Here is a 27,532-nt window from a genome sequence, read left to right as displayed (position 1 = left end):
AGCTTTCTCTGGGTGGTCCAAATATGAGCCAGATATGCCCCCCAAACCATAAGGGGCTTCTACTTAGTCCACGTCCATCTTCCCCAATCCAACTTCTAATTGGAGTATTTCTGAAGCCTTCCATTTATTTCACTGTAAACCTTTCCATATCCCTCCTGTTTTTGAGTCACTACCAAATGCAAGTAATGGTAGCTGAAATCCTTCCTATTTCAACCTCTGAATAAATAGTCTCAATGTCGGTAGTTTTTGTTTCCACAACTACTTATATTTTTTATTATATTGATTTTTTTAAAATATTGGAATGATTTATCTTGAGTACTAGTATGAGACAAATCATACTTTTTATATTTTCTGATTTTTTAAATGTAAAAATACCTAAATTGGGATGTAAATCATATGGCTCTCTGGTCATATGTTGTGAAGGACAAAAAAATAGGGAAGCTTTCAGTCCTGATGAAATTATGACCATTCTATGCTGATATGGTTTGGCTTCCTGGACTGATTGCAGCAGAGACTGCAGGTCAAATTCTATTGCTATATATGATGTAGCCATTGTCTGTTTGAATATACAGTCTCTCATTCCCTTTTTTTGTTGTTATTCTCTCATCTGCAAAAAATTGATCATTCAAGGAATGCTAGAGATCCATATCTTCATCTTCCGGGATTGTCCAGTTGTCTTTATAATCAACTACATTGTGAGATCTTCTTGACCTTTTTTATTGTTGCATCATCATGACAGTCATCTGACAAAAGCAGGTACACAGGAGCATTTAAGATCTAGATAGAATGCAATGGACCAACAGCATGGCCTTTATAACCAAAAGAGTAACAATTAATATTCCCCATAAGATACTTCAGAACCAGGAACTCCAATTGCCTAACACAGGCCAAGAGAAAAAACACCATAGGTCATGAGGATCAAATTTATAAAGTTAAGTAGCTTTTTTCCTAAGATAATGCATAGCTTATTCTACCATGCCTGTTTCATTAATTCAAGAAGTATTAACACTGGCACAGACACCAGCATAATTAGCAAACAAGAAATAAAGGCAATGCAATTGTCTACCATTGCCCATGGCAATGAGTTAAGACTGATCCGTATTCCATCTAGAGCTGAGGTGGCAGCTCTATATAACCAATAACTTCTGCCATAGTTAATAAGTTTCTTACAGACTTTTCTATTTGCATAATGTTCAGCATTGGGAAGACACCTCTGATTGTTAGGATAAACAAAGAGTCAGTAATTCCTCCAGGTAGAGTACCTGAACAATAAAGGGTAGCCTCCTTTTGGAGCTTATATCTGAATCAGAATTTCCATCCTTGGTGGTTTATAGAATCAGAGTCTCTGTGTATAAACAAGGCTTGGAATACTATTACTGAAGGGCATGAAGTGTTAGTCTGAGGCAAACAAGATCATATGGCCTGGCTAAAGAGGAAGTAGTACCCTGTAGGGGCACATGGAGATCCATGAAAAAAGATGCTGATCACAACATGGAGTCAGAACCACGACTTTACATATTTGGATCTCTATTAGTCTCTTCCAGGTGGCAAAGTATTTGGCCCATCACCCTACAAATTGTTGAATTCAATTTGTTGTTAAATTTAAATTTAGAATTACCTGGGATCTGATAAATAGATTGTAATAATTTTTCTTTTTCTGGAAGAAGGAAACTAGCAAAATCATAGGTTAATGTGTTTAAGGTCGTTTGTCCACATAGGTGCAAGCGGAACCACAGTTGGCTATATAAACTCCCTATGATCTCATTTGATGAGACTGGAATAGTCTAGAGGTTTTATATTGAGTCCAATGATAAATGATAGATCCAAAAGTCAGTAAGACTGAGTCAGTAAGCGAAGGCTACTATTTGAGATAACCTATGAATTGTGTCAGAATGAGTATGTTCTGATCTAACCATTATAATAGAAAGGGGGGAAGAGCAAACGGGCCAATATGGATAGAAAACACCAGTGGTCTATAGTAAATGAGAAGGAGAATGATTATCAATCAGCAGGTAAAAAACAAAATAGGAATTAGACAGGGGACTTGATCCAATGTCTTAGGCGGAAGCTGTCCATTACCTGAGGCCAGGTGCTTATTCCAAAGGTCTTAGGTCAACCGGCTATTTCCAAAGATAGACTGCTTCTAGAGGATCTCTGAGAATCCTCCGTTTTTAGTCCCCCATTTGAGTAGCCTTCCAGTTGTAGAGAATTATGAGTTGTTTCTTCAGTTGTGAAACGTGAAATCAAGGATTAACTTGCCGAAGTTTTGCTAATATATTTCTTGCTAAATGTACCTGATAAGGTCCCTTCCAATGAAGTTCCAGAGCATTTTTTTTCAATGACTCTCCCAACAGATGAAGGTTCTTGGTTGATGATCAGGAAGAGCCTACTTAAGAAGTATTGTGGGAAGCTGGCCTTAACTTGTGCATGACAGCACTGGGCATAGTATGTGACTCCCTTTTTGGCATGCTGCAGAGCAGAGTTTAATACCAGGGGTAAAATTTCTAAATATAGGGCCCTCCTGTTAAGTTCATAAAGATATAATGGATGTATCCCTGAGGGAATGGATTGTATGGCCATACAAGCTAGTCTGAGTACGTTTTGCCAAGGGAGCTCAAGGATTTCTGAAAGTTTTGCTACTTCTAATTTAAGGATGCCATTGGTTCTTTTGATCTTTCTAGAAGTTTGTGGGTGGTAAGGACAGTATAGTTTTTGAGAAGGGGTAATGTTTCACAAAGTTATTTTATAGTGGTTCTTATAAATTGTGTGCCTTGGTCACTGGATGTAAAAGTCAGTATATCCCAGGTAGGAAACACAAAATCAAGAAGCTTTTTAGAGACTGAAAGGGATTTTCAGCAAGGAAATGCTTCAATACACCCTGAAAATAAACAAATCCGTGGATAGTGGAGCTGGATAAAAACCACTTGAAGGTGTCCAAAGGTTCCTGGCCATGCCTCTTCTTTACAGTTTTTTCAGGATTATGTTGGTCGCAAGTAACACATGACCCCAAAATAATCTCAGCTGTCTTTTAAAGTTTCCCCACCAATGTTGATTTAAGATAGCAAGCAATTTCTCTTTACCAGGGCAAGTAGCTTCATGGAGAAATCCAGCTAATATCTGCTTAAAATCATCTGGTGCCACCAAATGGCCATCTTGAGACTGCCAAGGATTACTTGAGTGAAGGATACACCACATTTTTTCCATTCTTCCTTTTCCAAATCAGGGCTAAATGTGGATATTTGATAATAGCCTCTTTGATTCAGTCCAGAGATTTATCCTTCGGAGGTTAGTTAATATCATAACTTTGGTTAAGGCTGCTTGTTTGGCAAAATGGTCTGCTAGACAATTTCCTTTAACTTCCATATTATCTCTGTTACCCTGGGCCTCAATCTTTATAATAGCCATCTCCCGGGGAACTAGAAGTGCATCTAAAAATTCTTTAACTTGTCCACTTTTGATGGTGATAAAACCTTTTTGCTTCCAAAGCATCATGTACTACTCCCGAACATACTTGCTGTCTGTATGCAAGTTTACTCTCTGGTCTTTGGCTAGTTGACAAGCTCTATGATGTGTCATGAATTCTGCCATGTGTACTAATTTTACCTCAGGTAGAGGACTATCTTTTAAAGGAGAGTTTAGATGAGTGATAACATTAGAGATAGCTTGATAATCTCCAGTTTCCATTTTGAAGCACGATCCATCAACAAACATTAGGTCAGGATTCTCAGTGGGAATCTCTAATAAAGCTGAGCAAGGTACAGGAAACTCCCTAACTGAAATAAGACAATTGTGAGGTTCCTCTTACTCTGGTAAGGGAAGGACAGTGGCAGGGTTCAGGGTGTTGCACCAATTAAAAGTCATGTGAGCGGGACAGAGCAACAGAAATTCATAAGAGGTTAATCAACTGACAAAGTGCTGTATGTTTTTAGTACGTAGTAAAGTCTGTACTGTATGAGGAACCGTAAGGTCAGGCAGGGAGCTAGAACGAATTCAGCAGAAGCAAGCGACAAGGTTTGCAGTGGCAGCATTGCCCTAAGACCAGGGGTACCAACTTTTGCAACTGGAGGGAGGGTGAGGCTCTAATCAGGGATGGCTTTTTGATGGTTCCCACGAAGTTGAGTTAAAACCCAAGGTGTATCCAGAACATTCATGCACGAATAGACAAAAGGGTTATTGGTTGCTAGGGATGTCTAGAGAAGCGAGCTGTGGAAGAGCCTTGTGCAGATTACAGAAGGCTTGTTTAAAGCCTCTGGGGCTCCCAAAAGAGAGAGGTTCTTACTGAAGACTTAGCTATTTCATAAAAAGGTGTCACAATCTCATAAAAATTTGTGCCCATTGTCTTCACGATCCATTTAGACCTACATGTCATCTCCACTGAAGTTTTGCAAGGAGTCTGGAATAAGTTGGAACAGTCTCTAGCTTGTTGTGAATGATTTTCCTCTCCTTAAATAGGTGATGCCTTAAATTATGGACTATATTATGGCAAAATTGTAATTTATACTTTTTGAAATTGTATGCCCCTTTTCTGCTAAGGCTGAAAGCAAGTAGATGGGCTCCTTTTTACAAGTTTCTCTGAACAAAGTAGGAGCTCATCTATATCTCACATCAAAACTGAATCACAAGGGAAATTTGGATCTTTTAATTCTTGATCAAGGACCTAGGCAAAACAGGAGTGGGCTTAAGTGAACCCTTTGGGCCTAGCTGTTCATGTATATAGTATTGACCACTCAGATGAGGCAAAAAGATGATTGTCCTGGTGTAGGGACACACTGCGGAAGGCCAAGCAATAATCCACTACAGTGAAGCAGATGGTGGGAGGAAGAACTGATGACAGGATAGTATTTAGCATTAGATGCTAGTGGGAAGGGCTGGATAATGATTTTGATGATGTCCCTGAGATCTTGAATAAATCAATACCTTTATCCATTTGGCTTCTTTACTGGCAGGACAGGAATGTTACAAGGGTTAGTGCAGGTTATGAAAAGGCCTTTGAATATAAGGCCCTCAGCTATAGATTTGAGGCTTTTCGTTGCTCTAGCTTCTGGCTTTGGGGAAGTTTGGCTAACAGTTTGGTAGAGCCTGTCTGAACTTTAACAGTTTCCATCCCAATTATTTTTCCTGTGCCAATGGGAATTTTAGCCTACAGAAAGTCGGGTACAGTGTTAAGATCTTCATCTGGAGTATACATCACGTACAGTGGAGAAGGAAGGGTTTGTATAGAGCAGACACATGATTATGAAAACTGTAGATGAGTTCTCTGAAACCTCAAGAAACAGTTCCTGTGGTGTACACTTAATATTACAGTTCCACTTGCAAAGTGTATCTCTCATAAATGAATTGGTAGGGGTGGTATTGCAGAGCAGGAAGGAATGTTTTTCAGTCAAGGCCCCAAAGGATATAGTTAAGGGCTGGAATATAGGGGAAAGTCTGTGAGTTATTTGAAATACCTACCACTTATGTGCTATGTTTACTATACGAAGGAGGTTGAGCAAAGATGGCAGAACTTCATGTAGAATATTCATGTTGTTGAAAGATATTTTTCTGGGGCAGCCAGTTGGTTCAGTTGGTGAGACCTCAGGGCTCATAACACCCAGGTTGCTGGTTCAATTCCCACATGGGCCAGTGAGCTGCACCCTCTACAACTAGAATGAAAACAACAACTTGACTTTGAGCCCTCCACTAGATTGAAAGGGGGAAAAAAAACAAAGACTTGACTTGGGTCCTGGAAAAACACACTATTCCCCAATATTCCCCAATAAAAAAATAATTATTTAAAGATATTTTTCAGTTTATCCCAAAATCTCCTGTAGTTTCATCTTTTTGTTTGCATAATTGAATTGTGATTCAAACAACTTTTGTTAGAAACATTTCAGGTATGGCTTTTAGGAGACTTTGACCTACTTTTCTGGTCTTTTTTTGACTCTGAGGTTTTTTTGTGGAAAGAGGGACCTTATAGGTCGCTCTCCAGGTCAATCCAATCAGCTTTTGTCACGCACAACTTAGCATGTGAGGTTCTGATCAACATGCATACAAGCTGATATAGGTCAAGTAACCCTGGATCATACTCACCCAAAGAATTTCAAATTCTTCTATGAATACATGCAGGTCTTGCTTGGGTTTAGGGAAATCTTTCATTTTATCTATTAATTTATCTCAGGTCCAGTTCTACACTTGCCTGTGTACCTGGCTCATGGGAGGGACGGCTCCTTAGAGACAACTGGCATTTGGGGGTTTTAGGAGAGCTGTTGGGAAAGGGTAGGACGTCTGGACAAGGGGAAGAGGAAGGAGGAGGTGCAGAAGGAGAGAGATCAGACGGATCAGGGGGGAAAGGGAGAAGTGGCTACAGGGAAACACTGGAGGACTGGACTGGGAGGACTTACTGTAGAAATGAGTCCAGATTGTTGTTTAAGTTTGCCAAATTACTCTTTAGCTTTGACTGATGAATCTTTTAGTGAAGGAATTTTGAATAGAATTTAATTTGAAGTCCTCTGCAAACCAACCCAAAAAATGCTGCTCACTGGGTCTGAGAAATGTCTCCTCTTTCTTTTTAAAGGCACCTTGCCAATGAACAATTTTGTTCCAATCCCATGTTCCACAGAATGGCCACTGAAGGCTCAGGCCATCCTTGGGGAAGTTATGCCATTTGAAACATATGAGCAAGCATTAGATTTGTAATGAGTGGACATAAAAGAAACAAGAGTTTTTCCAGGAGGAAGAAAGGAATTAGATTTAGCCAGCCCCCTAAGGGCTGGCAAGTTAGTTGGAAGGGACGCTTGTGCACTTTGTGTCTTGAGCCCCCAATTTGATAGTAGCTGCCTCCAAATGTAGACCAACAGCTTATACCTCCAGGCAGATGAAAAACCAGAGAAAAAGCTCTCTGAATCAAAGCCAAACTTTCAGGATGAAAAAGCAAGAAACAAGGACAACCTTCACTGATTTTATTGGGGACCCAAAGCAAAATGTATCCGAAAAATGCTGGTCCAGTGAGAACCACCTATGCCTGTATTCTACTCTGTGACAAACACTTTTAGACAATATAACATGAAGCAGAAGTAAAAAAGAAAGCAAAAGTGATGAAAAGGAATGGCCTGACTCCACTACAAATGTCAAACAAAGGGGAACCAGTAACAAAACGTGGGCATCAGACTGAGACCAGATAGCAAAAGAACTCAAGAGCAAAGAGCCGAGTTCAGGCCGAGTGCTGACTTACCACGTAACACATACTCGACACTGCAGGCAGTGGGCACAGGCTCCCTGTTGAAGGCTGGGGTCTTTGTTGACCCCACTGGCTGGGCAGTGCAGACAGTATCTCCGTGGAAACTTCAGGAAAACTAGGGAAATAAAGACTACCCAAATGAAAACAAACAGAGGTTATTTATTCAGAGCTTGCTATAGCAAGCCACCATCACTTGTGTTTGGCAGAGAGTCAAAGGCAGGCAGAGGAGTGGGAAAGCTTTATAGTGGGAAAAAAGGGAAAGGTTTCAGAAATGCTCTGATTAGATCTTGGGAAGCATGAGACAGGCTAACCAGAAAAAGGGCATTTTATGGGAAACATGTTTGGCTTTCTCTAATTGATCTTGATTTGGAAATAGGGGCAAAAATTGGGGACACTGGTAGTCCCCGACCAAGTTCTGACTCTTCTGGGCCATTTGTTGCAGAGGCTGTGGTTTGGCTTCCTGGACTGGTTGCTGCAGAGGTTGTGGGTCAGAGGTCTATTGTCACATGTGTTCTGGCCATTGTCTGCTTGTATATTCAGTCTCTCACAGTGGAAGCTTGACATGGTAGATGTTTTTAATACCTGGCTGATGGGTCAGATTTTACTCTCTAGCTGTTGAACTAGGAGTCCTGCGATACCAATATGTGGTCGTGTAACATTTTAAACTGTTTAATACACTTTCAAATACACTTGTCCCCTCTTTCATCCTTACAGCAATCTTGTGATCCTGGAGGTTAATTACCTTAAGTCATTCCATGGGTTTGGGCTAGAATTAGGATTAGATCATAGTACAGAGTAATTTGTAATATCACTCAAATTGTCTGATATAGATATCATCTATAATGGCTTTAAAAATAAATATTTTGGGTTCTGTGCTATGATAAAGGATCCATTCCAATCGTTTCTAATTTCATGGCTTAAAGGTAGGATAAAGCCTTGAAGGGTCACAGCTCTCTTCAAATACCTACAAGGCTGTCATGTGGAAGAAGGATTAGGTTTATTCCTGTGGCTCCAGAGGGCATAACTCATGCTCGTGAGTGGAAGAGAGGCAAATTTCAATTAGAATGTGAAATATCTTTCTAATAATGAGACACTTGCTCACAAAAGAAGGGATTGCCTTGTGAAAGAGCCAGTTCCTCATCTCTCACAGTATTGAGGACTCCATGGTCCTACAACTCCAGGGAGTGCTTGCACCAACTAGCCCAGCTGACCTCAAAGGGCTTCATAAACTTCAAGTTTAAGAAATTTTGCAAAATTCTAAAAAGAGGTATAGACATTTTAAGTACAGCAGTTTAAAGTCATTCAAACTTTGGACGAAATTGTGATGTTATGTTTCTTGAACACAGTGAGGTTTGTTTTAGACTTTACCACCAGACTCCTTTGAATTAGTATTTTTGGTCCTTCTGCCATACATTTTCAAGAACATTTTTCAGAAAGTGAAAATTTTCCTAATAAGGAGTCATGTAACTCAACCTTCCAACAGCATTGTTTTCTGATCGCACAGATATAAAACTTTATACCAAATGTATTACACTCATTTTTGAAGTTTTAATAAATTGTAGGAATTCAATGAGGTAAAAAAATAAATAAATAAAAATAGAAAATAAACCTTCCTTTGAATCGTTAAGTGCTAGGATTTTAATCTGTAATCTTAACCCATTTGAACAAGATCTGTTTCTTCTTTGTGGCTTCTTTTTTAATGTTCCTACAGGTTGAATGCAGTTATATGCTTTCCTAGTTTACAAATAACTTGAAGCTGAAATAAAACAGTAAGTCCTCTTCTGCACCTGAATTGTGGTTGCTTGATGTTCTCCAACAACTTCCAATGGATCTTCTTCTCACCCCACCCTTTATCTGGCTCTTTAACGGTTTAAATCAAATTCCCTAATTTTTGCCGGAAGACTATTTCCTTTTAATGACGGGCTGCGTCTCTCTCTTTTGAAAATCAATACAGAATCCTAGGGGTTCTCCCAGAATCTGAGACGTCATTACAGAGTGTAAAGTAGGCAAGAGTTTGGGCAGAAAGAAATGTCTTCCGCATAAATTCAGTTACTCTGAGTAGCCTTTGACAACTTCCGGGACCAGACTTCAGGCGGTGCTCAAAATTGTCCTCTTAACCATATCTATCTCTTTTTTTTATGACTGTACATATTTACACGCACGCATGGCAAGGGAGAGAGAGAACGATGACGTGAGCCCTCCTTGGAGAACAGGAGGTGATAAGGAAATAAAACAGGTGTCTGAGAAAGGGTTCTATTATTGGAGAAGGTAGAATTGAGAGGTAATAGCCATCGTTCAGACCGGCAGGAGTTCTCTGCAGGTAGCCGACAGGAAAAGCGAACTCGTGCACCCTCTTTGGGGACAGACTCTGTTGCTTTCTATTTCTTCGCTTGCAGCCAGCGTGTACATTTATTTGAAACGGATTGAATTTGCTGTTCAATGACTGGTCAGGTTGACTCTTCAAGACAGCTTCTTTTTAACGTTTCCAATGCCTTTTTATTTTTATTTTCTATTTTTTTAAGGTTGAGGGGGAAGCGATCGGTTGAAATTCTGGCTGGGTAAGTCGGGGGTTCTCAGAAATGAGAAAGGGGAAAGGAAACGGACATAGAAGCCGGAGAGCAAAGCAGCAACCCCCGGCCCCGGTATCCCTCGCTCCCCCTACCCCCAGCCTGTGACCACCGGTGGAGACCCCCGGCTGCTGCGTCAATATTGGATTCACCCTTCACCAGTGAGTTGCCAGCACTCGCCGGCGGGGCTTGCCAGGCATCGCCCGCGCTGCGCTGAGCCGGCGCCCGGGCCCCGCAGGGGCTTTGGAAGAACCAGCTCTGCGCTCGCTCCCTCTCCAGGGCGCTCTGCTTCGCGGCCGGGCGCAGCACCCACCATGCGGGGGTGCCCGCAGCTGGTGGTGCTCTGTGCGCTGCCCTGGCTCCTGAGGGCGGCGACACCCCAGCGCCCCCCGCAACCTCTCGCGCGGCGCCGCGACCCCGGCGACCCCGCCCGGGGCGCCGATTTTGACCGAGTCTACAGCGGGGTGGTGAGTCTCAGCACCGAGAATATCTACTCCTTCAACTACACCAGCCAGCCCGGCCAGGTAAGACGCTCGCTCCCCTCCCTCGACTCCCAGGAACTTGCCAGATCTCAGAGCCCCCGTCGCGGCTTTGGGTCCCTTGGGAATCGAGCTAGGGAGACCTCAGAGTCCAGCGGTTCCTCGTTCCCTTTCTCCTTCAGAGCAATCACTGCCTAGGCTGAGTTGCCGCATCTTTTGTAAGCGCCCTCGGGGACAACTCCACACTTAATTTCGCACCTCCCCTGGCCTAGTGGCTGGCAGGTCTGGTCTTTCCAAGGCTCTAGTTCCCCGCACGGTCTGCGGTCCTGGCCCCCTGCTGGGCCTTTCTCAAGGAAAGTCACGATTTCTAGGGTCGCGAAGGTAAAGGACCGCAACTGTGTTCCTAATCCCCTGCGGAGAAGCAACCTCATTTCATGTGGATGATTCAGCCAGACCCTTCTATTTCATAGCGCCTGGGGAGGGAGAGCTGCTCAGAATGCAAAATGGGAATGAACGCGAGCTGCAGAACCTCTGTTTATTCAATAGTCACTTCCTGTGTTTCTGTACCATTGTCACACGTATGTGCTTCAGAGAAGCCAGAAGACCCGGCCAAAGATATTGGAACTGCACCCATCCCCTGATCTACTGAGATTTTGATTTTAAATAAGGATGGATAATTGTGTGAAAGTTCTAGCCTATTTCTGACAAGAATTGCAGTGAGTCAGGGGAGGGGAAATGACTGTTCCAGCAACTATCCCTGTGACACATATACTCTTATATAATGTAAGAAAACGCATGCAGTTAGCTTTTCCCCTGTAACATGGTACCCTCTGAGGCACAGAGAAAAGAGAATACCCCTCATTGTACCGGTCTCTGGACCTTCCCATATAAACGTGTATATGGTACCCCTTACTGTGCCAGCATTTCCTACTCCCTGGGAAATTTCAGAACTGATGATTGAGATACCATGATATGCCTCCCTCCCTGAGGATCAGAACTCAGAAACCTGGTAACTTTGGGGAGTATTGAGCTGGAGGGATCAATGTACCTATCACCCTCCCAGACGTCTCCCAAGTATGTGTACTGAGCAAGTGCTCCATCTCCAGGCTGGCATTAAATCCTATGGTACTGTCACCATGGCAGCACAGCCCTCTCAGCCTGTCCTGTCCTCCGCTGACCTTCATGTTGTGTGCCCTGAAATGAGCAGAGTGGCTGTGTGCGGAGCCATCCTAGTGTAGTCAAGAGGGAGGGGGCAGCTTTTATTCTCCAAACCCCTTGTAAGTGACCTGCCTCTTCCTAGCCAGTGTGCAGTATGGACCAGCTGACATATTACACAGAAGGTGTGTTCCTAGACCTGTGATTGGCTCAGAACAAATAAAAGTCTGAAAAACTCCATCATCTCTGGGGTGTACTGTCAGCTTCCCCTCTAAATCATTAGTAAGGAAATTCAAATGAGCTTCAAACGCAAATGGAAAGTAAGTCCTCATGTCAGACTTTAGGGTTTCTTACACTTGCTTACACTTGATTAACTTCTTTTTAACTGTCGTTTTGGCCTTTTTGCCCTCAGGATTCGGTGAGTTCCTCTACTACAGTGTAGCAAAGGCTGCATTGTTTACAGCTGGAATCACCTGCCTCACTTTCCTTAGAAAACCATGAGCTATTGAGGACAAGGACAGAGTCATGTTCATCTCTGTACCTCAGTACCTAGCACCGTGCTTGGCACATAAGAGGTTTACTAATAGTTTGGGGGGGAAAAAACAAATTAGTGAAGAATATTTAAGGAATGCTTAATCTAAAGCTTAATAAAATAAACTACTGTTTTAATAAGTTGAAAGTGTGAGATCGGTTCAGATAAAAACAAATCATGAAAAAATTTTATGAAATATAAAAATTTTTAAAATTGTTCTGCTTATGCACTCTCCATTTTGCCTGTATGAGTGTTAAAATGCCCTTTAGTTTATGAAACTAAAGGTGATAATTAGTACTTAAAATATCTTTGCACAATATAATAAGAAGTTGGCCACCCCAGCAGTCCCTAAAATTTTACTAGTCTGAGAAATATAGTTGGGAACCATGGAACTGGCAGATAACTCAAGTATTTTAATTATTTTAATGCCAGTGTACAATAATATGAACCAGATGTTCTCAAATCTTACAGCTTTCTGAGATCTCTCTTTGAAATATGAAAATATGAAATATGAAAATAAGACACTTACTTACTTTAGGAATTTACCTTCCTTTCCCTGCAGCCAGTGTTTCTGTTGATTTCTCCAGAAATGGTATTTTTCCAATCTTTCCATCCAAACTATTACTCTGTTTCTGTTAATAGTCTCCTTTCTTCTTTTCCCATTTGCCCATGTTGAATACCAGCAGCCCCTCCTTCCAATACCATGAAAACTATTCTGTTGGATGTAGCAGAATTTTACAGAAGGTTTCGAATAACATAAGGAAATTACAGAACACCAGAATATAGGTGATAGATTAAATCAGAAATCTAAGCAACGCTAGCATAACAATTTATCAGTTCTTCCCCAACAGGGGAAATTTCAAGATGGTGGCACTACTTGAGGGCCATGGCTTGTCACCATCTTTTTGGCCACCCCCACCCCCAGTGTTAGCCTCTCACTCTCTATATTTTTGTTACTTTCTCATGTCAAGAAGTTTTGCCTCATCGCCAATCCCAAAGTCAATAAAGGACTCTGCTAAATAAAGATCTATGAATCCAAGAGCAAAAGCTTGCCCGTGACCTTTTTACTTCCACCTGAGCAAGTCTTGGTCAGAGCTCCCGCCCCTTCAAGGGTCATTTCCCACCTACCCTTCTTCAGTGCAACAAAGAATTTGGTTTAGAAAAAAAGTTAATTTTTTCAGTTTTTATCTTTTCTCCTTTTCTCTTCAAGGCATTGTTATGTTTGCCATTATTTTTCCTTAAGCTTGGAGAAGAAAAGTTATTCTAAATATAGACTTTGGTGAAGAGAGGAAGCTGCAATGGGAGCCTTCCCTCCCGATTTTCCTGTCAGCCACTGCATCTCCCATACCAAACGCTGTCCTGGAGAACCATTTAGCCAAACACGCATCATGCTAATTAGCTGAGTTCAGCACCAGGAAAAGTCTCAAATGCCTTCCAGGCAGAAACAAATGTAAATACAAAGTTGCCATTAAAAAAAATATGTATCACTGAAAGAATGGAGTGACTGGTTTAAAGAAAACAAATGAAAATAACAATTGAAAGTTCAGGTAGGCAAGGTCATGGTTCATTCCATTTCCCTGAAGGGGAAGTGTCTGGAGACTCTTTTAAAGGGAATAGGGTTTCACTGTGGCTCACGGGGTGTTCTAAAGCCACAGGGCTGGAGCACAACTAGAAGGAAATCACCTTGCTGGGAAAGTCACCAGGGATATGTTTGACTAGGACAGAGGGCACAAAAGCAGGTTTATTGGAAATGAGAATACTCTTGTGGAGACAGGTGGCAGCAACAATCAGAGGTTTATATTTGAGCTAGATGGTGATAAGGAGCCCTTAGATACAAATCTAGCCCCATGCAACAACATGTCTTCTCTGAGGCTTTCAGTAACAGAATTCATATTTTGCCATAGATTTTTGAATGTGAAATGTTTCCCTGGAAATCATTTGTTTGTTTGTTTGTTTGTTTATTAAACTGAGGCATCTATCTTTTAATGATTTATGCTTTTCTATACCCAAGGAACAATCCTTGGCTTTATTAATATCAACCAGCACTTGTATATCTTGAACCAGTTATACCAGCCTCTTGGATCTGGAGCCTATCCAGGTCTCATGAACAATGAAATATATATCAGGATATTGCCGTGGTAACTTCTAGCTACATACGTTACTAGTTATGAGGAAGAATTAAAGACTTTGATGTGAGAGCTTCCATTCTGGTCTCGTATGGACTCTCCCTAGGTTCTCTATACGGAGGCAGAGAAGCCACCATTATTATCCTCGCACGTCCCCTTACTGAACTGGACGGGTGCTTGTTTGTGAGGAGAGAATCATCTCCTTAGCACCGTATCTGGGTGATTGGTTACTGTTTCAATCAGTTCAGGATGTTATAACAGAATACCCTAGTCTGAGTGCCTTAAAAAATCAATATTCCTTATAGTTCTGGAGGCTGCGAAGTCCAAGATCAACATGTCAGCAGATTTGGTGTCTGGTAAGAGCCGGCCTCCTGACTTGTAAACAGTGCCCTCTATCTGTGTCTTCACTTGGCCCAGAAAGCAGAAAGAGAAGCAAGCTCTCTGCTCTCTCTTCCTATAAGGTCTCATTGAGATCTAATTACCTTCCAAAGGCCCTACTTCCAAACACTATCGCATGGGGCTAAGGAGCACTAGGAATATGGCTAGTCACAGAGATGTACCGTAAGTGTGGAATACACACCAGATTTTGGAGACAGTATGAAAACAGTAACCTAAAATGTAGCATTAATATTTTTATTGATTATATATTACATATTTGATATGTTAGGTTAAATAAATACATTAATAAAATTCACTTCACCTGTTTCTTTTACTTTTTTAATGTAGCTACTAGAAAATTTTAAGAACACATGTGCGGCTTCTATTATATTTTTATTAGACAGCACTTCTCAAAGTACGACAAGACTATAGAGAAGGCATGCATCCCACAGATGGCTTTGTTGGAGGAAATGAGACTTGAAAAAGTCATAATAGATAAGCAGAACTTGGATAGGCAGAAAGAAAGGGGAATGAAGTTGCTGTAAGCGTTTGTGTGCAGCTTTCTGTGTGGATTTAATTATTCAGCTCATTTGGGTAAACACCAAGGAACTTAATTCCTGAATCATATGGTAAGAGTTTGTTCGATTTTATAAGAAACTGTTAAGCTTGTCCTCAAAGGGGCTGTACCATTCTGCATCCCCATCAGCAGTGAATGCGAGTCCCTGTTGCTCCCCATCCTCATCTGCATCTGGTGTTGCCTGTGCTTAGACTTTGGCCATTCTGACAGATGCAGAGTAATAGCTCATTGTTTTAATTTGTAATTTCATAGTGGCATATGATGCTGAGCATCTTTTCATATGCTTATTTGCCATCCATATTTCTTTGTTGGTGAGGTGTCTCTTCAGATCTTTCGTCCATTTTTAAATTGCATTATTTATTTCGTTATTGTTGAGTTTTAAGACTTCTTTATTTAAGATGTTGGATACCCGTCCTTTATCAGACACAAGTTTTGCAAATATTTTATTCTTATCTGTAGCTTGTCTTTTCAATCTCCGAATAGTGTTTTTTCCACAGAGGAGACATTTTAAAATCGAATGAAGTACCACTTAAGTTTTTTCTTCATTAATCGTGCCTTTGGTGTTGTATCTAAAAAGTTGTCACCAAATCTAAAGTCACCTAGATTTTCTCCTATGTTATCTTCTGGAAGGTTTAGGGTTTTGAATTTTACATTTAGGTTTCTGATACATTTTGTGTTAATTTTTGTGAAAGAGATAAGGTTTCTGTCTATTTTTTTTTTTTTCATATGATGTCCAATAGTTCCAGCACCATTTGTTGAAAGACCAACCTATATTTTATTGTGTATGTGTGTATACATTTATAGCCTACTTTGGACTAAAGAGTTTGAAGCAGTTTCTTACCTGGAGCTCGTTGTTCCCAACCTTCCCTTCTGTAGCCACCATCTCTCATTTCTACCATTCTCTTGTTACTCCTGTTTTCTGTGTACCTTATGTCTCTCTGCTGCTCCCATCCTTGTCTTTCAAATCTTTTATGAACACTGTCAGCCCATCAAGTTTGTGCCTCCTCTATAGATCTCCTCAGGTTGTTTGAGGCTTTGCCTGGTGCAAAGACATCCTTCCTTCTACATCTCAGGAGGTATAGTTTTGTCCCTTACTTCCTGATTCAGAGCCATGATGGGTAATCTCAGTTACTAGAGATCTGGTCTCCCGATTGTCAAGGTTTGCTATAGAATTTTAATAATACCAATGATGGAGGATAAAGAACATATGTTATTTGAGCAGTGAGTATGTATTTGTGCTGATTTCATATGCCATCATTTCCTTTATTCACATCAACAAGATTTTGTTTGTAAAGTCTACTTAGCTACAGAAGTGTAACTGAGCTTGCATTTGAGAATTTTTTCTGTTCTTTTTTCTATCACTGAAAGAAACATATAAAATAACCCTCAAAATCATAAGAAAGGGAACTGTATTTTAAACTTAAGAGCTAAAAGGATCCTTTAAATCACTCAGTCTCTTCTCACTTAACAGAAGGAAAAACTGAGAACCGGTAAAATAAATTACTTATCCAAAATCATGTAACTAGTTTGAAGCTAAGTCAGGAACATAACTCAGATTCCTGAGGATATTTCCTCAGCACATTTCTACTAAAGCACTCTTCCTCCCATAAGAACACATCTTTTTATCAGCAACAACAAGAATAATTTTAAAATGCTGTAGTCTGACTTCTGTAGTCAGGTCATTTGATCATTCAATTTAAGAGCTTCATGTCAGACTCCCTGACAATTACTGAAAATTGAAGCAAGAGGTTTTTCATTTTTGTTTTCCCCCATGATTTGTTCAGGCATCTATTTGTCTGTGTAAGTCAGGCAAACAGGGTTGACCCGAAGTGAAACTGAGAAGTTAGTAGATTTTTTATTTCAGTGTTTCATGGAGCCACAGCCACCCACCAAACCATGGTCTTACTCTGACTCCTTGTGGACCAAGAGGGCCAATCTTCATCTCTTTTGTGCTTTATTTTCAACAGTGCTGGTTCCTTTTTTGCACCAGACACAGGGCAGCTGAGAGACCCAAGCAGCTCGCTATATGTTACTCCAGGACAGTATTACTCCTGAGAACTGGTATTTCTGCATCCCCACTAAATAGCTACAAAGATAAGCCATAACAAACAGGAATAACTGGCTGTTTCCAGATTTAACTGCCCTTTGTGGACAAAATGACTCACTATTTTAATCAACCTAACTGGAAACATGTGTTATGCTCCCCCAAAAATTAACATGCAAAAGCCCAGCATTTTCTTTTATCCTCTCCAATATTTGCAAAAAGGGATCCTGTATTTTCCCCCCTCTCTCCCTATGCCGTCTTCACCAGAGTGGAGGAATTATAGCTTTCTAAGAGAGAGAGAATGTTTACCTGGGTAATAAAGAGAAAAAGTGGAGGATAAGGAGAGAGGCAAACGGTGAAGTCTGGGGGTGCAGAGGTGGTTTGCGGATGTCTGTGGACAGTAAGACTCCAAGACAGCTGTGGGATATGAGTGAGGTGGACAGAGAAGGAAAGAGGATGTGGGGAATCTGGCAAGGTTCTCGGCTGCAAGTAACAGAAATCAACCGGCTAACATAAACAGACAATTAATTTATTAGAAGGATTTGGGGAGCTCACAAACCTGCATTACCAGGCTCAGACTATGATTGGGGACCAAGGAAGACTAAGCTATAGGGAATCCTAGCAACAGCTGGGAAACAGTATGGAGGTTCCTCAAAAAATTAAAAGTAGTGCTACCATACGACCCAGCAATACCACTTCTGGCTATTTATCTGAAGAAAACAAAAACACCAAGTGGAAAAGATATATACACCTTTATGTCCATTGCAGCATTATTTACAATAGCCAAGATATGGAAGCAACCTAAGTGTCCATTGATAGATGATGCGGCATATATATATATGAGAGAGAGAGAGAGAGAGAGAGAGAGAGAGAGAGAGAGAGAGAGAATAGAATTTATTACTCAATAATAAAAAAGAATTAATTCTTGCCATTTGTGACAACATGGTTGGACCTAGACAGTATTATGCTAAGTGAAATAAGTCAGAGAAAGACAAATACCATTATGATTTCACTTATATGTGTAATCTAAAAATAACAAACAAATGAATTTAAAAACACAACAGAAACAGACCCATAGATACATAGAACAAGCTGAAGGGTTGACAAAAGGGAGGTGGTGGGGGGTGGGGTAGGGAATTTTAAAAGAAAACGAAGACAAATATAAAATACTTTTAGGGTTTAAAATAAAGGGGAAAAAATGATAGCAACAGCCATGCTGCAGGAATGCTTTGCTTGAGACATTTACCCGAGCACCACCACCTCCACTGCTATTAGATATAGTCCCCCCAGGCACTGCTGTCCTGGATTCCAATGGTGTCACTGTTGCCAGTGAATTCTACACTCTCCTTTCATCTTTGCATCATTTATTCGCCATGGAAAGTACCAAGTGGAGCATCCAGCTATCCAAGCATGGGTCATGTATCTGGCCCCTCTGGCATCCATAGTAAGCCTTGCCCCCCCCTCCCGAGAACTCACCGGGGGGAGTGGAGTTGAGGGACTTCCTCTAACACATGCCAGGGATTTGGGTGCTAGGTATCCCCCAAAACACCCCCCTAAAAGTCCTCATGGGGTGGGTTGCTAGGGCATTTGTTGGAAGACGGCTATACGGACCCAGAGATAGATGATCAGGAACCAAGATGTGGCAGAGAGGACACCCTATGCCCATTGAAAGAGGAACATCCAGCCGGAGCATCAGAGGAGAATTCAAGTCGTATATAGCATCTCTGCCACAATGTTCGTTCCATGATTAGAAATGGTTTTGTTTGTAAACATGGCCTTCTGTGAGGCCTCTTCTGCTGTCTCAAGAAATTTTTGTTGAAGATTTTGAAGAGCGAGATGTTTGCAGATAGTCAGTTTTGTCTAATTTAGAAAGCAGTTTCCTTTAGGTAATACTTATATCCTGAGAAATACTTAAAATTATAAGTGGCATCAGTCTGACAATAAATACCACTCCAGAAATAAATAGCTGATAAATGTCAGATCATAACTCTAACAATCATAACAATAATTTTCTAGTGCTTTTCTATCTTCAGAGCATTCATTAAGGAGGCCTCAAAATACCTCTAGAAGAAACTTGCCTACAGTGCAATCACTCATCATGTAAATAAAATTCAAGCAGTGGATCCTGAGTTCTGCCTCCAACCATAAAATAATTATGTTTCCTTCTTTAACCCCCTCATGGGAGGAGCATAAGCGGGAAATAGAGAGAAAAAGACAGGAAACATAAAGAGGACAAAAAGAATCACGCACAGGAGACTCTGCTACCTGGGAGGATGGTGAACCCACACCGGTGCTGGGTCTCTCCCAGGAATCAAGTCTGCAGATGCCTAAAGAAAGAGGGACGTCTGTGGGACAGAGGGACCAACGCAAAATCTGAGAAACTCTGGAGAGACAGAAGATGGTGAGCTCTTGGAGTGAGAGACAAATGGCAGGCCACAACTTAAAAGGCCATGCGTAAGAAGTAAGATGTGGGAGAGCTTTCCCACTGTGCTTTTTCCTTGCTTCCCTCAGTCTGGCCTAGGTGGATGCCACCCTCCTTGTCTTATCACCATGGTGTCGGGCTGACTGGGTTCTGTGGGACAATGTCTGCGGAGGCCGGCTGGAGTGGAGGATGGCCACTGTGCGGGTTGATCGCTGACTCTCAGCACTCCCTCCTTCCCCACCGCCCCCTTCACAAGGCGGGGCCGGATAACTACAAAGCAGGAAGGGGGCTGGATGTAATGTAAAAGTAAAAGGTAGATGGGAAGGGGCAGACTGGATTGCTGGTGTGGGGAGGAGTTGAAGTCAGGTCAGGAGGGCGGCCACCATAAGGGGGTTTCCGTTCCAATCTCCCCTCTACTCTGAACTCTCCTGACACTTAGCCCCTCCCCTTGGGGGTTCTCAGTACTATCCTAGGTAGCCGATGTCCCAGGAACCTCACACAAGAAAATGGTAACAGATCTGCAGAAGGAAGTTAAATGAGAGACAGGAAACTGAACGACCTTTACCAGATGTAGCAGAATTAATAAACAGGAAGAATAAGACTTTAAAATAAGCTAAGAGAATATCCTCGAAGAGCTGTTGTTAAAATGAAGCAGGTTACAGTTATAAAGATGAACCAACTGGAAATACCAGATTTTTAAAAAATGCTGTTTATATAAAGACATCAGCAGGGAATTGGACATTTGCATGAACAAAGGATTAGAAAACTGGAGGATCAGGTTGAGGATTTAAAGAGATGTAGAATAGAAACACACACAAAAATTAAGAAATTGGAAGAGCAGAAGAAGTGTTGACATCTACATAATAGGGGTCCCACAAGAAGAAAACAAATCGAGAGAGAGAAATATTTGTAGAACTAATGCTGAAGAATTCAGAACAGCTACTTCTCTGACATCCTGGGGGCATTTTTTAGGACAACCTTAGCTAGTCTACCTCTTATAGAAACAGTAAATGTTTGCAGTGTACTCGTAGGTACTAAGTGTCAAATACGTGCTTGATTCCAAATATGTCACAGATAAATCATCGAACAGAGACAAAGCAAATATATGGAACAATTAGCAAACATTATAAATCGTGAAAATATGATGGAACTGAGTGCTAAATTGGATAGTACAGTCCATAAGTTTCCTAAGTATAAAATGGTAAGATCAAGGTGATTTAGTGTCTTGAGGACATACCTGATTTGACATCAGTTCTTGAGAAGACTATTGAGAACAGCATTTCCCAAAGACTATCCTATAGAACATTTGTTATTGCATGTAATAGGGGTTCCAAATGTGGGGGAACTTGGCCATGTTTTGACTACCCAACATCTGAACCCCATCCCTCTATGTTTGGGGGACTTCCCCATTTCATGAGTCTACATTGCAGGTAGAGCCACTTCCACTACAGAAGCGGCATCTGCTTTCTCATCCTCACACCCTCTCCCCGACCATCCCTAGCTCAGGCATGGGCTTGTGGTCTCAGCGCTGCCAATCACATCTGCTTTCCCCAGACTTTGACTGGGTTCCCATTGATGCAGGGAAGCACCTATTCAACAGTAACAGAGGCAACATTGGGTTTCCATGGATGGTCATTGCAATGGGGTGGTAGCACTTAAAACCTTCCAGAAGCTTTCTTGGAGTAAACCCCAACCTTCCTAACATGACTTATAAGACTCTTCAGGGCTACAGTGGCCCTTCACATACCTCATGCTTCAGCCAGACTGATTTTCTCTTAATCTTTCAAATATAAGTCTGGCTTTCTCTCTCTCTCTCCTCTCTCTCCTTCTTTCTGTTCTCTTCACTCCTTCCTTAGTCTACTACACTGTTCCCTTTGTTTGGACATTTCCCTTGCTCTGGCCCACACTTTTTTTACTGTGTCTTTTTAAAATATATTTTTTATGTTTTAATTACAGTTGACACACAATATTATATTAGTTTCAGGTGTACAACATGGTGATTAGACATTTATGTCTAAGAATTGAGGTGATCACCCCAATAAATCTAGTACCCATCTGACACCATACGTCATTATTATAATACTATTGACTATATTGCTTATGCTATACTTTACATCTCCATGACTATTTTGTAACTACCACTTTGTACTTCTTAATCTCTTCACCAAGCCTCTCAAGCCCCCTACCATCTGGCAACTGTCAAAATGTTCTCTGTATCTATGAGTTTGTCTCTGTTTCATTTGTTCATTTATTTTGTTCTTCAGATTCCACATATAAGTGAAATCATATGGCATTTGTCTTTCTCTGCCTGATTTGCTCCACTCAGCACAATACCCTCTAGGTTGATCCACGTTGTTGCAGATGGCAAGATTTCATTCTTTTTCATGGCTAAGCAATATTCCATTATATATTTGTACCACCTCTTCTTTATCCATACATCCAGTGATGTATACCCAGGTTGCCTCCACATCTTGGCCACTGTAAGTAATGCTGCAGTGAACATATAGATGCACATGTCCCTTCAAAGTAATGTTTTGGATTTTTCTGGATAAATACCCAGAAGTAGGATTACTGGGTTCTTCTTTGTCTCTTGTTTAGCCTTTGTTTTAAAGTCTATTTTGTCTGGTATAAGTCTTGCCACCCCAGATTTTTGTTTGTTTGTTTCCATTTTCATGAAATCTTTTTTTCCATCCCTTTACTTTCAGTCTGTGTATGTCTTTCGATCTAAAGGGAGTCTCTTATAGTCAGTCTATGTATGGGCCTTGTTTTCTTCTCCATTCAGCCACCTTTTGTCTTTGGATTGGAGTATTTAATGCGTTTACATTCAAAGTAATTGTTGATACATATGTAATTATTGCCATTTTATTACTCATATTTTTAATCTTTTTTCCTCTTCCTGTTAAAAACGTCCCTTTAATATTCTGTAATACTGGTTTGGTGGTAATGAATTCCTTTAGCTTTTTCTTCTCTGGGAAGATCTTTATCTATCCTTCCATTCTAAATGATAGCTTTGCTGGGTAGAGTAATCTTGGTTGTAGATCCTTGCTTTTCATCACTTTGAATATTTTCTGCCAATCCCTTCTGGCTTGCAAAGTTTCTGTTGCGAAATCAGTTGACAGTCTTATGGGAGCTTCCTTGTAGGTAACTATCTGCCTTTTTGTTGCTGCTTTTAATACTCTGTCTTTAACTTTTAGTATGTTAATTATGAAGTGTCTTGGTGTGGGCCTGTTTGGGTTGATCTGGTTTGGGACTCTCTGCACTTTCTGGGCTTGTATATCTCTTTCCTTCTCCAGGTTAGGGAAGTTTTCAGTCAGTATTCCCTCAAATAGGTTTTCAATCCCTTGCTCACCTTCTTCTCAGGACTTCCGTTCAGCTAGACTTCAGACAACTCTCAATGATGGTTGTTCTGTAGTTTACTTGTAATTTTGATGTGGTCGTGAGAGGATGCAAACACAGAATTTACTTACTCCACCACCTTGACCAGAAATTCCTGTCCCACATTTTTCTGGTTAATTCCTACTCATGCTTTAGGAAAATATTTCCCCTGAAATTCTATGCTGTGCACTTCTACAGGAATTTGAATGTTAATGTAATGGCTTGTTTACTTGGCATTCCAAGTGCAAACCTGTGATCTCAGTGAGGGCAGTGACTATGTCTACACTGCTTGGTGACACATCTCCTGTGCCCTGAACAATGCCTGGCACAGGAGAGGTAGTCAAATATTTATTGAATGAGCAAAGTTCATACTAAAGTAGCTAGAATCTAGACTGTATATTGTTCTGTATTCCTGGCCTGCCAATTATTATACCTCTCTTCAATATTTTCCCATGTTTTTACTGGAATTAAAATTTTCAATATAAAATTTAGATCATAAACTAAAACAAGAAAGCACATATGTATTTATGTATATATGTATTTGTGTCTCAGCTATTGTTGGCATAATGAAATTGGTAAGATGAGATCTGTAAAGCACACTTCTTAGAAAAGTGCTCTGAATACAAAATGCTGAGAATCTAAATGTAAAGGAATAAATAGCTCCCAAGGGGTAAACTGCTCTTTTCAATGAGATGAATGAACTGTTCCAGGGAAGCAGGAAGCCAAGTTGTGAAAGGAAATTAACATCCTACAAGAGATGAACAATATAACCTTCTCCTTTGCCAGAAATGATAGGGCTTATAAGTATGTCTTCACACACAGAAAACAGACAGACAATAACTGATTGATTGGTGAATGTGTGGGAGTGGACAGCTCCAAAGCCCGAGTGGGACAACTCTGCCTTCTGCTCTGCCTGGTGCTGTGCAGGTCACAAAACACTGTCACCCAAAGACTAGGGAAGTATACAGTCTGGGTGTTACTGTTCCCATTCTACCATTGAGGAAACTGAGGCCCAGAGAATTTAAGTGATTTATCCAAGGTCACCCAGATAGTAGTTGTGAGTGTGAGAAATAAAATCCAGGTTTACATACCTTTCTTCATTGTAGTATAAGTTTACAAAGATGATTTTCCAAGGCTGAATCAGGTAAAGGGAATTTTAAAAAGTCACTTTAATAACTACAGCTACTATTTTAATGATTAACTTTTTAAAAAAGAAAAGTATAGCCTGTGATTGAAGCAGCTCAGTTTGCTACAGTTGTTAGGAAAAGCTTGGGATAGAATACTTCCTTTAATAAGACTTCCTAGCATCTAATAAGAAAAAGACTCAGAACAGCAAGTCCACTTTGCTCAAGGGCAGGTATTTTCGTACAACAGTCTCATAATGAGGTCTCTCAGCAGGCCTGCCTTCACCCAGCAGGAAGGGTCTTGGCAGGTAGGTACAAGTAGAAGATAAGCTGATGGTCAGGGAAAAGTACAGAGTCTTAGAGAATGACCTTATTGCTTAAAAATCCTACAAATGTAATGCTATGGATTGATTTATGTCTCCCCAAAATATATGTTGAAGTCCTAACCTCTGGGACCTATGAACATGACCTCATTTGAACATAAGGTCCCTGCAAATCTAATCAAGTTCAGATGAGGTCATTATAGTGAGCCATGACCCAGTGGGACTGAAATCTATAGAGAAAGTGGTCAATTTGAACACAGACATGCACAAAGAGGAAAACGGCATGTGGAGACAGAGACACACAGAGAAAACACCATGTGACAACAGTGGCAGAGAGGGGACATCTACAAGCCAAGGAGAACCAAGGATTGACAGGACAACACCAGAAGCTAGGAAGGGCAAGAATGGATTCTACCCAAAGTCTCAGAGGAGCATGATCCTGCTGACACCTTGATTTCAGACTTCTAACCTCCAGAACTGTGAGAGAATAAATTTCTGTTATTGTAAGCCACCCAGTTTATGGTACTTCGTTACAGCAGCCCTAGAAACTAATACACCTAATAACACAGAATCTAAGCTAACACATTACTATTCCGGGTACTACCAGTTTCATCTGCGTCCCCTGACTATATTTCCTTTTTCCAGGGTACAGCAATGGAGAAATGAGCCAGGTTAATGAGACCAAAGACAATGCGAAGTTCTGCAGCTGGCTGAGACAGAAAAAGAGGCAGCTAATAGCCAGTGCTGCTTCAGCACCGCATCCTAATATATATAGCTCCTCTGTCTCTCTCTCTTTCTCCCTTTCTCCCTTCCTCGCTTTTCCAGGAAGGGAGAAAGAGAAAAGAGAAAGAAAGAAAAACTATATATTTTAGGATATATATATATATACACACACACACACACACATATATGGATATATATACAGAGGGTGCCCAAAAAAATGTATAGAAAATGTATAGACAATTTAAGGAAGGTAAAAACTGTATTAAAATTGTAATACTCAATATATACCAATAACAAAAGATGAACACAAGTCACGTTTATACATTTTTTGGCATCTTCTATATGTATGTATGTGTGTGTGTGTGTGTGTGTGTGTGTGTATACACACACACATATACATACACATACACACACATACTTATATGGATATATATATATGGTGCTAAAAAATGTATACACATTTTAAGAAAGGAAAAATCTGTATTAAAATTGTAACAATATATACCGATAACAAAAGATGAATACAAGTCACGTTTGACTTCTACAATTACAAGAGGTGCTCAAAGTGGTTACCATTAGTGTAATTTTAATACAGCTTTTTCCTTTCTTAAAATGTGTATACATTTTTTAGCATCCTCTATATATATATCCACACACACATATACATACATGGAGAGAGAGAGAGCTATGTAGATAGGTATATAGATACTGTGTTTCCCTGAAAATAAGACCTAGCCAGACAATCAGCTCTAATGCATCTTTTGGAGAAAAATTAATATAAGACCCGGTCTTATTTTATTATAATATAAGATTGGGTCTTATATAATATAAGACCAGGTCTTATCTTAATATAATATAACACTGGGTATAATAGTATAATGCTGGGTAATATAATATAATGTAATATAATATAAGACTGGGTTTTATATTAATTTTGTTCCAAAAGACACATTAGAGCTGATTGTCTGGCTAGGTCTTATTTTCGGGGAAACACAGTAGATAGATAGATAGATAGATAGATAGATAGATAGATAGATAGAGAGAGACAGACAGACAGACAGACACCTGGACAGATAAACTGTAATCAATGAAGTTGGCATAAGCAGATCAAGCTCTAGAGTAAGGATAGACTATGGCAAATGAGCCAGGTGAGCAAGAAGACTGTGTCTGGGGACTGAGTGTATGTCACATCTCTGAATAACAAAGAGCCTGGACAAAGAACCCATTGTCGCTCAAAAGAGAGCAAATACAAAGACCACGTCATGGCTTCTTTTTAATTATTATTATGAAATACTTTAGACATATAAACAAGCATAAAAATAATGTAACAAACACCTATGTACCCACAACTCAGCTTAAGAAACAAAGAAACACTGAGCGTTTCCTATTTACCACCACCCATCCTCTTCCTTCATCCCCAAAGGTAACCATTTGGGGGAGATAATTCTTCATAGGTCTCTTGATTTCTGCACACATTAAAAGAAGGCAATGACTGAAATTTTTTGTATAATATCATTTCAAAGATATAGGGAACATCCTCAGAAGATAGAGACAGTTTCCCTCTCTAGAGCAAAATCCATGCAGGTTTACTACCCATTGTAAAAGATATAGGTTCCCTAAGCTCTTGGTCCCTGCTCATGTGCACCAGGCAGGGACCCATTGCACGTATGTAGACATCCATCTGGGCTCATCACATTACCTTCATGATACTTGAGGGCAAGAGGAACTGATGCAGATATGATGATGCTCATGCTGCTTTCTGTGACAAGAGTAATAAAGCCCTTTGTCTTCAACCCAGACGTCTGTGTTTTCTATCAGTATTGATGAAACTGTGGCAAGTGGCTAAAGTCTCAGATTCTTCAAAGCTTTTGAAAACCATTATCTTAAATTTAAATTTGTCATTTATCATTTCTATGTATGTAAATTTTACTAAAGATGTATATATAAAAATATAATATTATTTTGCTTATTTGCAAAGTTTACGTAAATGGGATCATGTAGTATGTATCCTTCAGCAACCGCTCTTTCTCTCAATTTATCTTCTTGAGTTATCTGTCCTGATCCATAGTCTAGTTTATTCATTTTTAACCACTGAATAGAATTTTATTGTATGAGTACAATTTACTTATTTGTACTCCTGTTCTTTAGCTTATTTTTGTTGCTGTTTATGTTGTTTCCAAATTGTATTATTGCAACCAATGCTTTCAATGAACATTCTTGCTCATGATTCTTTGTGTATATGTAAGAGAGTTTTTCTTGTGTATGAACTTAAGAGTGGAAATGCTGGAATGTAATGTGAATTCATCTTCAGGTTTAGTAGACTTTCCCAACTTGGTCTCTGAAGTGGTTATGCCAAATAACATTTTCATAACAACTATGCAAGAGTTCCTGTTTCTCTACATCCTTGCAAATGTGGTATTGTCATACTTTTGAGGCTTTAACCTTTCTGATGAGTATAAAGTGCTGAACATCTTTTCATATGTTCTTGGTC

At 40.3% G+C, this 27,532-nt stretch overlaps 2 protein-coding genes across 9 annotated transcripts in view; one reads left to right on the top strand and one right to left on the bottom strand.

Annotated features, from left to right (window-relative positions):
• The window catches only part of SPICE1 (spindle and centriole associated protein 1), a 59,459-nt gene extending 52,228 nt beyond the window's left edge, over positions 1-7,231 (bottom strand). The window contains exon 1 of one of the 3 annotated variants that reach the window (XM_074331822.1): positions 7,211-7,231. In XM_074331822.1, coding sequence (XP_074187923.1) covers positions 7,211-7,222 — 12 coding nt within the window. In that variant the 5' untranslated portion in view covers positions 7,223-7,231. The remainder of the gene's footprint in view (positions 1-7,210) is intronic. The other 2 variants (XM_074331796.1, XM_019734843.2) reach the window with 2 other exon arrangements.
• A 2,064-nt stretch (positions 7,232-9,295) lies between these two features.
• Positions 9,296-27,532, top strand: part of SIDT1 (SID1 transmembrane family member 1) — an 88,423-nt gene continuing 70,186 nt past the window's right edge. For 3 of the 6 annotated variants that reach the window (XR_012496291.1, XM_019734846.2, XM_019734845.2), the window contains exon 1: positions 9,296-10,307. Coding sequence is in view for 5 of the 6 variants with exons in the window: in XM_019734846.2 (XP_019590405.2) it covers positions 10,098-10,307 (210 nt within the window). In the remaining variant the exon portion in view is untranslated. The remainder of the gene's footprint in view (positions 10,308-27,532) is intronic. The other 3 variants (XM_074331830.1, XM_074331829.1, XM_074331832.1) reach the window with 3 other exon arrangements.

The sequence above is a fragment of the Rhinolophus sinicus genome, linkage group LG01 (assembly GCF_036562045.2).
Source record: "Rhinolophus sinicus isolate RSC01 linkage group LG01, ASM3656204v1, whole genome shotgun sequence".
In the NCBI taxonomy this organism is placed as follows: domain Eukaryota; kingdom Metazoa; phylum Chordata; class Mammalia; order Chiroptera; family Rhinolophidae; genus Rhinolophus; species Rhinolophus sinicus.
The sequence above is the reverse complement of the archived record's forward strand: the minus strand, read 5'-3'. Positions and strand labels throughout refer to the sequence as shown.